The sequence below is a fragment of the Tiliqua scincoides genome, chromosome 2, assembly GCF_035046505.1.
Source record: "Tiliqua scincoides isolate rTilSci1 chromosome 2, rTilSci1.hap2, whole genome shotgun sequence".
NCBI classification, from domain to species: Eukaryota; Metazoa; Chordata; class Lepidosauria; order Squamata; family Scincidae; genus Tiliqua; species Tiliqua scincoides.
In genome coordinates, this window is record NC_089822.1 from 155,064,060 (window position 1) to 155,082,354 (window position 18,295).

At 46.3% G+C, this 18,295-nt stretch overlaps 1 protein-coding gene across 2 annotated transcripts in view; it reads right to left on the reverse strand.

Moving 5' to 3' along the window:
• Positions 1–15,322, reverse strand: part of XYLT2 (xylosyltransferase 2) — a 39,270-nt gene extending 23,948 nt beyond the window's left edge. For both annotated transcript variants that reach the window (XM_066616993.1, XM_066616992.1), the window contains exon 1: positions 15,105–15,322. In XM_066616993.1, the coding sequence (XP_066473090.1) occupies positions 15,105–15,245 (141 nt within the window). In that variant the 5' untranslated portion in view covers positions 15,246–15,322. The remainder of the gene's footprint in view (positions 1–15,104) is intronic.
• Between the last annotated feature and the right edge of the window lie 2,973 nt (positions 15,323–18,295).

The window sequence follows — 18,295 nt, forward strand, 5'->3', positions numbered from 1 at the left end:
TCTACTTACTATGGATCTATGACAGCCGTAACCACTCCAAACAGACATCTATTCCAGGAGATGGAGAGGCGGCCCATTTTATATGTGTTCATTTCACTTGCTTTGCCCCACCCTCACCCATTTAGCTTGAGTCTCTCAGGCATTATTCTCCCCCCCCCCACCACCAATTTCTGCTCCACTTGAAGACACTTAGTACAAAGACAATGCTTCAAGTGAAGTTGGGGGTTGCAATCTCCATGACTGTCATTAAAGGGCCCACCCTGAAGTATTTCAGCAACTACGTACATGACACTCATGTGTAAAAATCAGAGCACATTACTTGAATGCATCAAATAATTTAAAACCAAACATGACTACTTCAACAATTGCTTTCGCATTACCGCCCCCCCCCACTCTGCACTGATGTGAACACTTGCCAAGTAAGGAAGCTAATCTGGAGTAAACCCTCAGGCAATTCTGCTCACATGAACACGGTCTCAGAAGCAGTGTCATTTTGGATGTGCATCACTGGCAAGACCAGAAAATGAATAACATTATTTTACAGAACTCTTGTTACATTGGCTAGCTGGGTAGGACAATCAACATCAAGCAGGAGGACTGCAGCCCAGTCTCACTTGGACCGATTCCATCCCACTCACATTAGTACCTGTTCTAGGGGTCAGACATGAAACTGGCTACATCTCCCTTTTTGCACAATGTAGGCCAATGGTTATCAGCTTCAGTAGCCTACAGAGGCATAGTAGTCTAGCATCAGACTACTGTATTTTGTCATACACAAGTCATAGGTAGCCAAGCGCTCAAGAAAGTCTCACAGTTCCATAGAGGCACTGTATTGAAGCATCACTGGAGGATTTGGTTCATCACTGCTATGAACCCAAGAACAGTGCTTCTTATACAAGAACTGGATGCTCTGGGGTGGACTCTGAGCATCACAGATCCTGGAGAGTGCAACCCAGTATCCTATTTAGGCTATGCAAGGCAAGGTATGGATCCCACCCAAGCCAGCTAAACCTGCCACATAAACAATAACTTCAGCCTATTAAAAAGACAAGTCTGATGGGCTATTCTGTGCCCCTGAGCTGGTTTATTAGTACATCACACTTCTGAGTTTTACACGTGTCCTGCAAGGCAGCGTAAACGGCCATCTTCTACTGTGCTTTCTTTTCTTTCTTTTTTTACCAGCATTTACTTTTTTAAAAACAGGCTCAATATAAGCAAAGATCAAAAACTTCCTCCAGTTTCCACTTCAAGCATGCATCCTAGAAAGAGCCCAGAACAGGGAGAGGTAACAGCTCATTAGTCACCAGGCTGAGCCATCTGTTCGGAGACTTCTAAACCTGTTTTCTCCGCTCAGGAGGTGAGAGCCGAGGAGGGAGGCAGGGGAGGCAGGGAAACAAGCCTAGCTCCGCTCCTTGTTCAGATCCAAACATCCTGGCAGGGTCAGCCATGTACCCTCTGGAGGAAGGAAACGTTTGCATCTTTTTGGAAAGGAAAATGAGCTCGGCTTCAAACTGAGTCTGGGAAAGCAAGGGGAAAAAGATGCTTCGGGGCCTGTGGTCCAGAATGTATTTCCTCCTTGGAACAAAGTCATCTCGTTTACACTGAGATTTGAACTCTCAGCACCATCTGTGCCTCTGTCTTGGTGCCTTTTCGGAACGCTCCTCTTGCTCTCCCACAGTCCAATCCGCTACATCTCCTTTCTAAACAAAGGCAACTTTTGGGAGAAGTCTGTTCTTCATGGCACACAACCTGGAAGAGATAGTGAAATGGCAAAGGAGGAGCGCTATGTTGCTCAAACACCTGGCCACTGCTCCCGTCTCCCCCAACGTGTACAGCTGAGCATTAGAAGCCAGCCTCCTAAGTGGTGGCTGTAGTCACAGTTGCAGGCAAATCCATCTCTCCCAAAAGGAGCGCTTCATCTAGCCTGTGACAGGTGAGAGCACATCCTTCTTGTCCCAGTCTTCCCTTCACCCGCCACTTAATGAACTCAGTGGTTCCTAATTGCTGCATCGTGCCAAGGCAATCCCTTCTGCTTGGGTCATGGAGGAAGGAAAATAAATGAGTCCCAACTTCTATTTAGCACTTCTGCAGAACTTGGGTGCACATTTTCTGCCTGCAAAGATTGCTGCTATTCTTCCCACCAGGAGTCCCATATTTGCTCATTTTGCCTCTGCTAGACTACAAGGCCTGCTTTATTGGCAAAACCATTACATCGGGCAGTCGATTCCCATCTCAAAGCCCCTAGAATCTCTCTTCTTCACACGTGATGCAAAGATGCTACCACCCATACCTGAGTGATGACCCCCTTCTGTTCTACATGGCTTCCTCTTTACAACATCTCATAGCCTTGACTTGCATTTGAAAGGCTTTCTTGGGAATCAACATATTTTTAAATTATTTGCCAAATTAGCATGCAGTATGAAAACAGATTCTTGTATGCAGAACTGCAGATACAGTCAACTTCAGAGGAAGCTGCTGCACACTGAGCCAGACCATTCGTCCCTCTAGCTTAGGACTGTCAACAATGAGAGCAGCTCTCCAGGGCTTCAGGCCTGTCCTATTTGGAGACGTTAAAGACTGAACGCAGGACCTTCTGCATGCAAAGCATGTACTCTTCCACTGAACCACAGTTGCACTCTAACCCAGTAGTTGGCAACCTTCAGTCTCGAAAGACTATGGTATCATGCTCTGAATGGTGGTTCTGGAACAGTGTCTAGTGTGGGTGAAAAGGCCGATTCGGGAGTGACAATCCCTTCCACACCGGGAGCAAGTGCAGTCTGTCCCTGGTCTGTCTCCCTGGCTATGGGCCTTCCTTCTTTGCCTCTTTGCCTCAGTCTGTTGGCCAAGTATCTCTTCAAACTGGGAAAGGCCATGCTGCACAACCTGCCTCCAAGCGGGCCGCTCAGAGGCTAGGGTTTCCCACCTGTTGAGGTCCACTCCTAAGGCCTTCAGATCTCTCTTGCAGATGTCCTTGTATCGCAGCTGTGGTCTACCTGTAGGGCGCTTTCCCTGCACGAGTTCTCCATAGAGGAGATCCTTTGGAATCCGGCCATCATCCATTCTCACAACATGACCGAGCCAACGCAGGCATCTCTGTTTCAGCCACAGTTGCACCCTCACCCAATCACAAGTTAACATTACAAGTCCCCCAAAGTTTTCCAAGGTCTCAGTCTTCTTCAACTGTGGCATTGCAGACCGCCCCCCCCCCCGCCACCAATGAAGTTGCCAGGGTTCAATCCTAGACCTCTCACAGACCAAGCACATACCATCAAGCAATGTTCTTTCCTTGAGTAGCCATTTGCAACCTTTTCTACATTGCGAACATCTGTCTTGGGCATTTAACAAGCCTTCACTAGTCACAATGTGCAAAATTCCTACACCCAGTGCAAAAAATAAACTATTACCAGCATGTGCTATTTCTGTAACGACTTATGGCTTATTCACATGTTCAGGTTCTTGGTGAATCTGTATATGCCTGAAAGTCACAACTGCCTACAGCAGTGGTTCTCACACATTTAGCAATGGGACCCACATTTTAGAAAAAAAATCTTGTCGGGATCCACCAGAAGTGATATCATGACCAGATGTGACATCATCGAGCAGGGAAATTTTTAACACTCCTAGGCTGCAATCCTACCTACACTTATCCAGGAATAAGTCCTATTTACTATCATTGTAAAACAGACAGACAGAACAGGGATTCTGTTGGTGTACTGCCCGCCTTGCTGCCCAAGAGACTCCCTGCCTGAGCTGATGGAGTTGGTCTTGGGCGTGGTGTTGGAGTCCCCCCACCTATTGGTGTTGGGGGACTTTAATGTCCATGCTGAGGCCCCGGAAACAGCTGCGGCTCAGGATTTCATGGCCTCCATGGCAACCATGGGTCTGTCTCAAAGAATATCTGCCCCAACGCATGATGCGGGACTTATGCTGGACCTGGTGTTTACTGCTGGGAGGGTTGATGGTGATCTGGAGGTGGTGGACATTAAGATCACTCCTTTGTCATGGACAGATCACTTTCTCGTGGGATTTAGGCTTGTTGTGGCCTCTCACCTCCGCAATGGCGGGGGATCACATTCTATGATCCGCCCTCGGAGGCTGATGGATCCAAATGGATTCCTGAGGGCTCTGGGGGATTTTCCTGTTGCCAGAGTTGGAGACCCACCCAGCGCTCTGGTCGATCTCTGAAATATGGAGATGGCCAGGGCCCTGGATGAGATCGCTCCGGAGCGTCCTCTGCCCAGTCGCAGAGTCAGAGCGGCTCCTTGGTTTTCTGAGGAGCTGCAAACGATGAAGCGGCAGGGCAGACGTCTAGAACGTCAGTGGCGAAAGACTCGTACCGAATCCGACCGTACACGGGCTAGGGCCCAGTTAAGAGCTTATTCCAAGGCAGTGGTGGCAGCTAAAATGGCACATCTCTCTGCCACCATTGCATCTGCAGAGAACCGTCCAGCTGAGCTCTTTTGTGTGGTCCGTAGCCTTTTACATCTGGCCCCCCCTACTGGTGGGGAGGAGCATACAGAGGCTCGCTGTGACGAGTTCGCAAAACACTTTGCAGAGAAGGTCAATCAGATTCGGCATGACTTGGACGCCGCTGTGGGCATATCTAGTGATGTCCCCAGGGAACCTGTCTATCCTGTTATTTGGGATCTTTTTCAGCTTGTAGAGCCTGAGGATGTGGACAGGATTCTCTGGAGTGTGAGACCTGCTGCTTGCCCGCTCGACCCTTGCCCAGCATGGCTAATTAGGGCTGCCTGGGAAGGGCTGGCCGAGTGGACAGGGAGGGTGGTGAACTCATCTCTGAGGGAGGGGGTGCTCCTGCCAGCCTTGAAGCAGGCGATGGTTCGCCCCCTCCTGAAGAAGCCCTCCCTGGATCCCACTAATTTAAACAACTTTCGGCCAGTCTCGAATATCCCGTTTCTGGGCAAGGTGATTGAACGGGTGGTGGCGTCCCAGCTCCAGAGGGTACTAGAGGAAACGGATTATCTGGACCCATTCCAGTCTGGCTTCAGGCTGGGGTTCAGGATGGACACTGCCTTGGTGGATGACCTTTGCCAGGGAATGGACAAGGGGAGCGCGACCCTGTTAGTCCTGCTGGACCTCTCGGCGGCTTTCGACACCATCGACCATGGTGTCCTTCTGGGTTGGCTGGCCGGGTTGGGGCTTGGAGGCACTGTTTTGAAGTGGTTCCGCTCCTTCCTGGCTGACAGAACCCAGAAGGTGGTGCTGGGGGACGCTTGTTCGGCACCCCGACCTCTTAGGTTTGGGGTGCCGCAAGGGTCCATCTTATCCCCCATGCTCTAACATCTACATGAAGCCGCTGGGAGAGGTCATCCGGGGGTTTGGAGTGGGGTGCCATCAGTATGCTGATGACACCCAGCTTTATCTCTCTTTTCCCCCTGATTCTGAGGAGGCGGTTGGGGTCCTGAATCACTGTCTGGAGGCGGTTGGGGGCTGGATGTGGGTGAACAAGCTGAAAATAAATCCGGATAAGACAGAGGTGCTCTTGGTTCGGAAATCCACAGCTCGGGTGCTGGACTATCGTCCTGCTCTGAATGGGGTTGCACTCCCTCTGAAGGAGCAGGTCCGCAGCTTGGAGGTTCTCCTGGATCCACAGCTGCACCTGGAGGCCCAGGTGGCAGCAGTGGCCAGAGGAGCCTTTGCTCAGCTTCGGCTGATTCGCCAGCTGCGACCGTACCTGAGCTGCGCGGACCTGGCCACAGTAACCCATGCCCTAGTGACATCTAGATTAGATTATTGCAATGCGCTCTACGTGGGGCTGCCTTTGAAGATGGTCCGGAAATTACAACTAGTACAGAACGCGGCTGCTCGTGTGGTTGCTGGGGCACGTCGGTTTGACTCTGTCGAGCCGTTGCTTCGGCGACTACACTGGTTGCCGGTTCTGTTCCGGGCCCAATTCAAGGTGCTAGTTTTGACTTTTAAAGCCCTTTATGGCTCGGGGCTGGGGTATTTGAGGGACCGCCTCGTTCCTTATCATCCTGCCCGTACTCTTAGATCATCTGGGGGGGACCCTTTTGACTGTGCCGCCACCAAGAGATGTGAGAGGGGCGGCGGCCAGGAAGAGGGCCTTCTTGGTGGTGGCTCTCGAACTTTGGAATACCCTTCCCTTAGAATTAAGAATTGCTCCCCCGTTGCTAATATTTCGGCGTGGACTGAAGACCTTTTTATTTCAAAAAGCTTTTAATTGTTGACAGGCTGGTTGGCTTTCTTTCTCTTCTTTCTCTTTTATATTAGAATCCACGGGGCTTGTTTTAGATTTTTTAATTATGTGCAACTGTTTTAATTATTGTTTTTAATGGCTATTTTTGTATTTTAATTGTTGTAGGCCGCCTTGTGTGCCCATGGGGCAAAAAGGCAGGATATAAATAAATAAAATAATAATAATAATTGTTAAAAGCATATACATAGTAGTCTGTTAAAAGTACAGGCCTGTAACATTTCTCCAAATACGGTCACATGCTATGGTAACATCAAGTCTAATATATTAAAAATAAAATATTGAAATGAATGGGGACCCACCTGAAATTGGCTTGCGACCCACCTAGTGGGTCCTGACCCAGTTTCAGAAACACTGGCCCACAGCATCCTTCTCAGTGCACACATACTGTTTGTACATAACAGATGGAAAAACTCATGTGACGCTCACATAAACAATTCACATGTGAGTTACACATTATTGCACAAAGTGCTGTCCGCCTAGGAATCCTGAAACACTGTAAGTAGTGGCTCCAAGTTCCACAGACTAACAATGTCCTGTGTTTCAAACTAGTTGCTTCCAATTATCCCTGCTGCTTATTCTTTCTGATTAGATATCTCCCAATTCTTGTGCTAAAACACGTGTTATATAAGAACTAGAAATTATCCAATATAATTAATAGAACAAAACACACCGAAATTCCTCTTTCCTTGTCCTTGCGAAACAGTGGCCTCCCCAGGGTTCAAGTAAATACCTCTGATGACTATAGATGAATTAATACTCACTTCCAAACCATCTGCTTTTACAGCATTGACGCTCCTCCTAATTGCATTTCCTATTATGGTCAACAGATACGGGATTCTCCGACTCTTGTGTACTAGAAGCTAAATCTCTAAGGGACTGGTAATTACATCAGATCAGTTAATCCAGAATTCAAGTTTGTGGTCTGGGGTATATGGTGAAATATTAGCATTAAGCTACATTTTTATAACTAATGGAGATATTTCAAACAGTTATTTGAAACTCTTATTAATTGACTGAATTGAATTTTTTTTTTTGCCTTTTCTTATCTCATTTTGGAATGTTGTCTTCTCTGTGTCTGTGTCAGCATCAGGATGCAATACTGATGTGAAACTCTATCATTTCAAAAGCCGCTTGTGTATAAACAAAATCCACATTAAGCATCCTTGGAGGTGCTCTTTATCTGTCCCAGTTTGAACACTGAGCAGCCGAAGTTTGAGATGAGAAAAATAATATAATCCTGACATGTTTGAAGGCCCCTCAGACACAGAGCCCAGTTCCAACTGTGTTTACTTGCAAGTGTCACTCTGATTTGAATGGGGATTCCTTCCAAGTTTGCTTAAGATTGTCACCTAATCTCAGTTATTTCAATGAGGGAAATTTGTGTGCACAGAATTCCAGGCTTAGTCACTTAGGTGATTAACATGTACGTAAATTGGGTGTGTGCGTGTATGTAATACAAGACAAAAATTTAAGTTGATCTCCTGACAGCAACAGACATCCATTCTTTTCCTGGACAATATATACCTGCACCTGCTGTGTTTTTATTATTATGGCTGAGAATGGCTAAGATAAAAGACAAAACTGTCAAAAGCTCCTTCCTTCTTATTTCAGTACATCATGTCAAAGTGTGGACTCTCTTATTATGTAATGAACACTATAAGGGAATGCTTTGAAAGGGTGAGTCTACTTTTCTCATCCTGCTGCCCCTTACCAAATGTACGAATAGTGCGGCTATTCCATCAACGAATAGTGCGGCTTGCAGTAAGACCAGTGATCTTGTTCAGTTTTATATCGATTCTTTAGCAGGAAGCTCTCAGTTCCCCCTTTTCCTGCTCTATACTTAGCAGCAACCTATTATCTCACAAGACATTTTCTGTGAAACGTAGAACCTCAAGAAAGTAGAACGGAAGGCAAAAGAAAAAGGATATCAAGGGAAGCTTTTGGAAAACTGATCCAGAGCCAAAAACAGCTGCTTAAAACAGCAGCTCGACAGCCCTCTGGGTAAACCTAACTATCCCTTTTGGGAAGGTACATATGGTTGCAGAACACAACAGCCCAAGAAAATACTACGGCTTGCAACTTCAGAGTATACACATTAAAGTCAACAGCATTTTTCTGGAATAAAAGACTTGTGAACAGTAGCTTGGGCCAATGTGGCAAATGGACTGCATATATGTGGCTAAGGTTGCATTCCTAGGCACACCTACCTAGGAGTAAGCCCCACCAAACACTGTGGGATTTGAAAAGAAATATACTTTTCTTTTCAAGTATATTCAAGTAATTTCTTCAAATATACAAGAAATTTACTTGAAAAGAACATACATAGGACTACACCATAGTTTTGCTCGAGTTTTTCCAAACTTAATTCAGTTACCTGCCGACCATCCAACTGTGCCACACTCATTAGCTTAACAAAAGGTATCAATAGATTTTACAAATATCTTGCTTGTAGCTGAATAAAAGAAACACTACCATTGATTTTATTGATATTTTTATAGAATCAGCAGTAAACAAACACTGACAGGTTATTCTTTGATAAAATCCTCTTAACATGCATTATAGGACTCAAAGGAAAATTCCACTCCAAAGTGTAATCACAGAAGATAAAACAATGGAACTTCAGATTGACTGATTCCCAAACCAACCCTTTCAGTACTGTATGTTATCTACTGTGAAACTAAACTGTGTTGATTCAGAACCAATTCACCCATCTATTTTAAGGTCTTAAATTCAATCCATGCCAACCTCCTTTGCCAGACTCAATCAGATAACTCAATCAGATACACGGTAAAGCAATCATTTAGGAGTTCTACTGTAAGCCAAATCCCAGTTTACCACATCGCTGCAAATATTTCTGAAAGATTATCCAGATTGTTCATTTTTTGTGCTAGGGACTAAAGTCTTGTGTCACTTGTCAAGTGTCACTTGGCTCTCTTGACAGCAAAGGTATATTTCTGTGGCTTCATTAGCATGGAGAGAATCAGGAAGGTCAATTAGTTTTACAAACCCACCACCAGACTACACATAAACGTCTCTACGGAGCAATTTCACATATCCAGATGATACTGTGCCAGGAGCAAAAAGGAGGGATGTACAGTAAGTGCCTGCAGGCAAGGTAAAGTTTTGCAGGATAATCAGAATGCAAGAAATAAGTGAGCCACTCACAAAAATATCTGCTCCATCTCCTGGCTATTACTTTGTTTGATCAAGGGAGATATATTTTTCAGCTCAGATTACTTACACAACAAAGCCTTGCCAGGTTAACGCTACTTCAAAATGCAGTTGATGGGTGTGGGGATCATGTCAGGGAATGCTCCCCTGAGTCAAGAATTCCCTGTCCATGGAAGGCTGGTGTATCATGAAGATTCTAGACCGGGGTAGCCAAACTTGCTTTGATGTATATGATAAACTTCAGATAAGAACATAAGAACAGTCCCACTGGATCAGGCCATAGGCCCATCTAGTCCAGCTTCCTGTATCTCACAGTGGCCCACCAAATGCCCCAGGGAGCACACCAGATAACAAAAGACCTCATCCTGGTGCCCTCCCTTGCATCTGGCATTCTGACATAGCCCATAGTCATAAGAACATAAGAACATAAGAACATAAGAACAGCCCCACTGGATCAGGCCATAGGCCCATCTAGTCCAGCTTCCTGTATCTCACAGCGGCCCACCAAATGCCCCAGGGAGCACACCAGATAACAAGAGACCTCATCCTGGTGCTCTCCCCTACATCTGGCATTCTGACTTAACCCATTCCTAAAATCAGGAGGTTGCGCATACACATCATGGCTTGTACCCCATAATGGATTTTTCCTCCAGAAACTCGTCCAATCCCCTTTTAAAGGCGTCTAGGCTAGACGCCAGCACCACATCCTGTGGCAAGGAGTTCCACAGACCGACCACGCGCTGAGTAAAGAAATATTTTCTTTTGTCTGTCCTAACCCGCCCAACACTCAATTTTAGTGGATGTCCCCTGGTTCTGGTATTATGTGAGAGTGTAAAGAGCATCTCCCTATCCACTCTGTCCATCCCCTGCATAATTTTGTATGTCTCAATCATGTCCCCCCTCAAGCGTCTCTTTTCTAGGCTGAAGAGGCCCAAACGCCGTAGCCTTTCCTCATAAGGAAGGTGCCCCAGCCCCGTAATCATCTTAGTCGCTCTCTTTTGCACCTTTTCCATTTCCACTATGTCTTTTTTGAGATGCGGCGACCAGAACTGGACACAATACTCCAGGTGTGGCCTTACCATCGATTTGTACAACGGCATTATAATACTAACCGTTTTGTTCTCAATACCCTTCTTAATGATCCCAAGCATAGAATTGGCCTTCTTCACTGCCGCCGCACATTGGGTCGACACTTTCATCGACCTGTCCACCACCACCCCAAGATCTCTCTCCTGATCTGTCACAGACAGCTCAGAACCCATCAGCCTATATCTAAAGTTTTGATTTTTTGCCCCAATGTGCATGACTTTACACTTACTGACATTGAAGCGCATCTGCCATTTTGCTGCCCATTCTGCCAGTCTGGAGAGATCCTTCTGGAGCTCCTCACAATCTCATAAACATCATAAACATCTCATAAACATCATGAGATCATGAGATGATCATAAAGTCATCTCATAAACATCTCATAAACATCATAAACATCTCACAGATGTTTGAGAGCTGCAATATTTAAGAAGCATTTAAATTCTTAAATATATTTACACACAATGAACATTACAGGCATGCCCTGGTATCCACGGGGGTTCTGTCCCAGGGAACTGAGGGCTTCCCCAGACCTCATAATGCCTTTCAAAGGCATAAAAACATCACTTCCAGTTTTTTATCATAAAACTAGAAGTCGTGTTTTTTCAGACTAAATGACCATTCTGCAGGCAGACTGTGCTCCCCTCACCTCCAGAAGGTGTGCAGCAGGGCCCCACATCTGTGCATAAGTGAAACCATAGATACAGTGGCTCCCTTGTACACTTATGTTTTAATCCAGTGGACTCAAGGTTATACCTGGTGAGTAATTATAAGCCTTGAAAATTTCTTATTTACTTTTTATATTAAATTGTGAGGCAAAAAGAAGCTCAGCCAACATATTACAGAGAGCCATGTATTGTAAGTCAAAGAGTAGCATCTGGCTCGTGAGCTACGGTTTAGCCACCCCTGTTCTAGAATGTCCTTCTGAAATGGTACGGTTATAGAAAGGCCACACCATGCGATTCCACTTGAACATGCAGGCAAATTCAGCACCAACCCATTAAGCCCAGAGCACGAAACACAAGCCATTCACAGAGTTCCCAACCATGGAGAAACCTTTTACAGCCTGATAGATAAGGTGAACTTGCACTGATTACTAAGTGTGCCAGGTAGCAATTTTCTTGAAAACGTATTACATCTGCAAGGCTAGGTGGAAATGTGGGCAGAACATGTTCTTGGGGAAGAGTCTTGCTTATTGATGCTGAGCAGTGGTCGGTCAGGAAGCAATAGATGCATCAATAAAAAACTGTTGCACTCTGCTTCTCTGAAGTTACTAATGGGGTCATGATCTCAAATAATGCTTAGGATGAATGATGTGTCTTCTAAACAAAGGTATTAGTTATAGTTTTCGTGTTCATAGAATAATGAAGCAACCAGCAAGACACCAGGCAGCTAACCAAAAACTGTTTTTGGATAAGGGTGGAGATTTTCAAGATTGTTCCTTTCACTTTTTTAGGGAACATATTCTTAAGATGCCCATAACATCTCATTTCTCAAACCAGGAAGTAAAAAAAAACCAGACCTCTCCATAATTAACTTAGGACACGCACTTCTTCAGAAGCATGTTAGCAATCTCTATGGTAGACACAGACCAACCTAGCCCAAGAAATGAGATGGATGATCTGTCTGACTCAGTAAGCTGTTCCCTATGTAAAATTTGCAAAGCTAACTCGGGATATAAATCAGATGTTCATCAGGCTTAAGTAGTTAAGCAACCAAGTGTCATTTTGAAAAAGAATCTCTCCAAAGGTAATCAAGAACATCACCCGAATTCCAGACAGTGCCGATTAGGGATGTTTAAGCAGAAGCTGACTAACTACCACAGCAATTCAAATACTTCCAAGGGCTTGGAACGTTTCAGAAACATTAGATGAAGACGCTTCATTTTCATCTTTTATTTTGGATCAGAATTATCCCAATTTTGCCACAGTTGATCTCTTATTTATTCAGTGTCAACACAGAGCAGGAACAACAGAATTATTTAGCCTTGCTGTTATTGAGTTTCCCCATATGGAAATCAATGATCCTTTCAAAAATGCCCAAAATGGTTACTTCTGGCTGATTCAGGTGACCCTTCCTAGTAGGCTTCTTTTCTAGGGAACATGAGTTGGATACGCAGCCTCAGTCTGTGGCTCACGTGTCCAGATCACAGGTTAACTTGCATTAAGGAGTTTGAGGGCATGTACATACATCTAAGTCGAGTTGAGTGAGGCATTTAAAAAACCCAAACAAACACATACTAAGGCCCAAATCCTAACCAACTTTCCAGCACTGGCATAGCTGTGCCAATGGGACGTGTGTTACATCCTGCAGTAGGGTGACACTCTTGGAGCTGCAATGCCCTTATGTCGGTGCTGGAAAGTGAGCTAGGATTGTGCCCTAACTCACATTAGGAAACAAAGAAAAATGGTCATCTGAAATGGTCCTACAGCTGCACAATCTGGCAGAAAAGTAGACTCTAAAATTAACTACTTATTAAACTGCAGAATGAGCATCTGCTCATCTAAAAGCCATGTTCTGGCATCACCATTCATCAAAATTTGTACACACAAAGCAGCCTAGCTTTGTCTCACCAGTTCATCACATGTTTTCAAGATAGACTCAACTCACAGCACAATCCTATGCATGTCTACTCAGAGAAGTAAGTCCCATTTATTCCAAAAGTACTTACTCCTAGGTTTTCCTGGCTCCAGGAGTCAGTTTAATACAGCTGCCACACAGAGACTACTCTAGATAGCTCCACGGAAGTGGCTGTTATCATAAGCTGAGCTACCATAACTTTCTACATATGGGGCAATTTCTACCACGTCCCTTCAAGTATCCAAACTGGAAGTTAAAATAGCTATTATAACTTAATAGCTATAAGTTAATAGCTATTATAACTTAATGATCCGTTTCACACGGTTAACCTCTACACACAAACAGCTCACCACATACTAGCATCTGCCCTATGGAGTGATTAATCTCCAAAAGTATCTCCAACACTAAGTCACAGCAGATTGTAATACAAGTTTCTGGTTGGACACCAGGAAAAAATTCTTGACAGATTGTGGGAGGGAGGCGCTGGTTCTCCTCAATGGAGGGGGCCGTGGATTCTCCCTTATTGGAAATCTTCAAGCAGAGGTTCAACAGGCACCTGCTGCAGGTGTTCTACAAGAATTTCCTGCTACAACCAGGGAGTTGGACTAGGTTACTTTGTAGGTCCTTTTAACTTGATGACTCTAATTTCCCGAGATACCTGCATTTCCAGTGCATTTGACCGACTACCCCAGTCTAACATTCCATGCTTCATGGTTTGCCACCATCAACACCTGGCCATGCTCCATCTCCCAAGCCTGGAGAAAGAACCATAACTCAGTGGCAAAACTTTTTGCTTTTCGTGCAGAAAATTTTGCTTCAATTCCCCATATCTCCAATTTCGCAGGAAAGTTCCTCCTGGAGGCACCTGTCTGACCACTGTTGGAAAGAGGATACAGTACTGGACTAAATCCGTGTCTGATCCAGTAGGGCTTACATCAAAAAGATCTCCACCCCATCTGCAGCATGCTACATTGGCCCAGTAAGTATGGTTCACCCTCCAGTCCAAGTTGCTATAAAGACTTCTTAATGACCATGCTAGGGGCATTCTGTTCCACCAAAAAGTCCAGGGCCAAGGAAGGGATCACATGGTATGAACACTCTCCCTTGCAGAAGGAGTCCCAGACAGGCTCCTTCCCCAGAGAGCGGCTCCAGGCCACACCAACTTCATCACACTGTCTCACATTAAGAGTCTCACACAGTCAGGATGCCATCTAGGCACACTTAGTCGGGAGTAAGTGCCACTGAAATGAGTGGCACTTGCTCTGAGTAAACAGGCGCAGGACCAGGCTCAAAAAGAGTTCAATCCTATGCATGTCTACTCAGACACAAATCGCACTGTAGCCAATGGGGCTTACTTCCAGGAAAGTGTGGATAGGATTGCAGCCCCAGAGCCCACTCTTAGGCATGTCTACTCAGAAGTCAGTCGCATTATAGTCAATGGGGCTTACTCCCAGGAACGTGTGGATAGGGTTGCAGCCTTAACTCCTCCAGTCCGCATCCCATACCAGGCAGATCCTCCCTGCCAAGCCCTTGCCAAGCAGCAGCAGCAGCCCACCCACTCCGTGGCAATGCCCAGGCCCTGCCCTGCCCTGCCATGCCGTCACCCCCCACCCACCTACTCCCACTAACACGGACGCAGCAGCAGCAGCGCTTGGCTCACACAGCAGCAGTCCGGAGGACACGCTCGCCCTGTAGGAGGCTCCCGCGATGCGCACTCATCATCCCCGGACCGTGGCAGGCAAGGCAAGGCACGGCACCCCGGTCACATCAGCCACCCAGCTCAGTCGTGGCGACACCCTCTGCTTGCTCCGGACCCCAATGCACCACCCCACGGGAGCCCTGGCAGCAGAGGGGCGCCCTTCCACTGCCAGCCCAGAGCACCCCCTGCACGCATGCACACAGCCCGCCCCGGGCTGACCCAATGCAGCAGCAGCGCCCCCCTCGAGGGGCTCCAAGGCGCCCACTGCCCCCACGCCTGCCCGTGCTCTCCAGCCCGCCCCGCGATGCCCCTCTGCCCGCCCGCCCTCACCTCTCCCTGCTCGTCCTCCTCCAGGCTGCTGAAGCTCCACACCACCAGGCCCTGGATGAGCAGGATGGCCAGCGCAGTGGCGATCGCCAGCTTGTACCGGCGCACCAGCTTCTGCACCCGCACGCTCGCCACCATCTTCATTCCAGGCGGCGGGAGGGGCGGAGGAGGAGGAGGAGGAGGAAGGCAAGGAGGGAAGAAAGAGGGCGGCACAGCTGGGAACCCTGCAGACCGCGGGCGCGAGCACGCACGGCGCGGGCACCCGCACGCGTGCAGGGAGGGGGAGTTGGGGAGGGACGGTGGCTTCTTCTTTTTCTCCTTCGGAGTCCGCTGGAATGGCCTGGCGGGGGCCGGCTGGAAGTCTGGCATGGCGGAGCGAAAGCTGCACATGGCACCGGTGCAAAAAGAAAGACGCTGAGGCTGCAATGCTGCGCACACTTCCCTGGGAGGAAGCCCCACTGACTGTAATGGGACTTACTTCTGAGTAGACATGCAGTGGATTGGCCTCTGAGGCTGCAATCCTGTGCACACTTCCCTGGGAGTAAAACGTAATATAATATTTAATTAACTACATGAAATCAGTAGACGAGTGTCTTCAGCTTTTATTTTGACAGGTCCTACATTTTTCTTGGATGTCCTACATTTTGGGTTGCCTTGTCCTCTTTTGTGGTTATGACATCTGGTCACTCTGTCGAAGCAGCCCCTCCTCCTTTCCACTGTGCTGCAGGCTCTTCTCCTCTGCTGTACTGGCCTTATCAGTTAGGTTTAAAACAAACGTGGAGTTAGGTTTCAACAAACAAATCAGGTTTCCTAACAAATCAGTTAGGTTTAAAACAAATGTGGAGAGTGTTTAATTTCACAGTGCAGCTGGTCATGTGGAGAGCCACATTTAGCAACGTGTGTTCTGGGATGGTGGTGGAGGTGGTTTGAACAGGAAGCAGTGGAAATGCGGACCAAACGGTCGCATCAGGGGCACTTAAGCAGAAAATAGGAACTTGGTGGTCAGTAAAACTTCCTGGGTGACCTTGGGCAAGTCACTATCTCTCAGCCTCATCTACCTCCCAGGGTTGTTGTAAGGACAAAAGGAGGGGAGGAACCACATACACCACCCTCAGCTCCTTGGGGGAAGGTTCGTGTAGAAATGCAAATAAACAAGTAGGGGTGATTGAGGTGTATGCTAATACTGTCTCAAGCTGGTTAATGCTGCAGTCCTAACCAACTTTCCAGCACTGAGGTAAGGGCAATGCAGCCCTGAATCAAGGGAACAAACATTCCCTTATCTTGAGGAGGCCGCTGTGACTGCCACCCAACTGCAAGATGCAGCACATGCCCCATTGGCACAGTTATGCCTGTGCTTTGTGCCTGCAATAGAGTGTTTGCATAAGGTCCACGGAATAGCCATCTCAGGGCCCAATCCTATCCAACTTTCCAGCACTGGTGCAGCTGCAATGCAGCCCAAGGTAAGGGAACAAATGTTCCCATACCTTGAGGAGGCCTCTGTGACTGCCTCCCCACCACAGGATGCAGTGTATGCCCCATTGGCACAGCTGCACCAGCACTGGAAAACTGGATAGGATTTGGCCCTTAGGCATGTATACTCAGAAGTAAGTCCCACTGTGTTCAGAGGGGTTTACTCCCAGGATAGGGTGTATAGGAGTGCAGCCTTGGTTTTTTCCTTTCTAGGGCTTCCTTTCTTATCTTCCATAATTGGTTCCTGGTTGCACAGTCTTCATTTAGCTGCATCCAAATAATAAATTGTAATTTATTATTGTAATTCATAATTGTAAGCTTATAAGTCATCCTAAGACTGAGGGAGTAACACCCACTGAACTCAGCAGCTCTCACTTTTGAGGGAAAATGCATTGGACTGTGCAGTCAGAGGCATCTTATAGCAGAACATGACTTCTGAGTAATCCCAAGCTGAGTTATGCCACTCATGCCTTCCTTTAAATCCAGTGATCATGTTAAAAGACAAGAAGGAATGTTTTATCATATGTGGGACTTTGATATACAAAAGCGAAAAAATATGGGACTTTGATACACCAGCAAATGCAGTTGATACTTAAGGCAAATTTACAAATGAAACCAGAAGCTTTTTTGTCGGGAATATTCGATTCAGAAAGATTATGAAACTATGTTTTATATATGACAACCGCTGCAAGAATACTGTATACCAAATACTGGAAAGTTCTAGAGACACCTGTATTGGAAGAATAGTGGCTAAAGGTATTGAATCTGGCAGAAATGGACAAACTTACAATTCTTCTTAAAGACAAGTCAGTAAAAACTTTTATGGACAATTGAAAACCATTCATGGACTTCCTGTGCATCAAGGGGAAAATGGGCCAAATAACCTATGGATTCGATTAGTAGGTAGGGGATTTAATTTTTATTTTTTTCTCATTTTTCTTTGGTGTTGAAAATGTGCTTTTCACTAAGTAATAGAACCGTTTAAGGTCTGATAGCTAATATGTTGTATGATTTTGTAGTAGAACAAAGAAATGTAGATTGAGATCTCCACACTTGCCACACAACTTGCAATATCTTTACTTTTTAATTTTTCTTTTTATTTGTTCTTTTAAAAATTTAAATAAAAATCCAGTGATCATGTTGGTGTGTTGAGAAATGAGAAGTTACTCTGCTTCCTTTTTCCACACTGCAGCTTCCTGACTAGTTATGTTCATCCAAAGCAAATGTTGTGTGCATGTGGACAGCTGCCTTACAGAAGCCTCATGTGACCCAGCTGTAGTGCTGGTACCAGATTGCTGGAATCCTCTGGCAGAGCCCTGCCCTGGGACTCCCATGGTGCCCTTGCTTGTCCCCTGGTGGTGAATTGAGTGCTACCACTGCTAACTGCTAAGAGGCACTTTTTCAAGTGGGTGCTCCTCTTTTATTTAGCAGGGGGAGAGTAACTGGCCCACCTTCCCCCAGCAGTGTCTTTTCTAGTGGCCATCTGCTGTTGTTGCATCTTTTCAGATTGTGAGCCCCTTTTGGGACAGGGAGCCATTACTTTGATTTTTCCCCCCTGTAAACCGCTTTGGGAACTTTTTGTTGAAAAGCAGTATATAAATACTGTTAATAATAATAATGTTAATAATACCACTGCCACTGGCCAGGGGCAATGTGTAGCACTATACCACCTGAATCCATTATCCACAGCCACCAATGCTCATGCATGCCCCTCCTATGGAGGG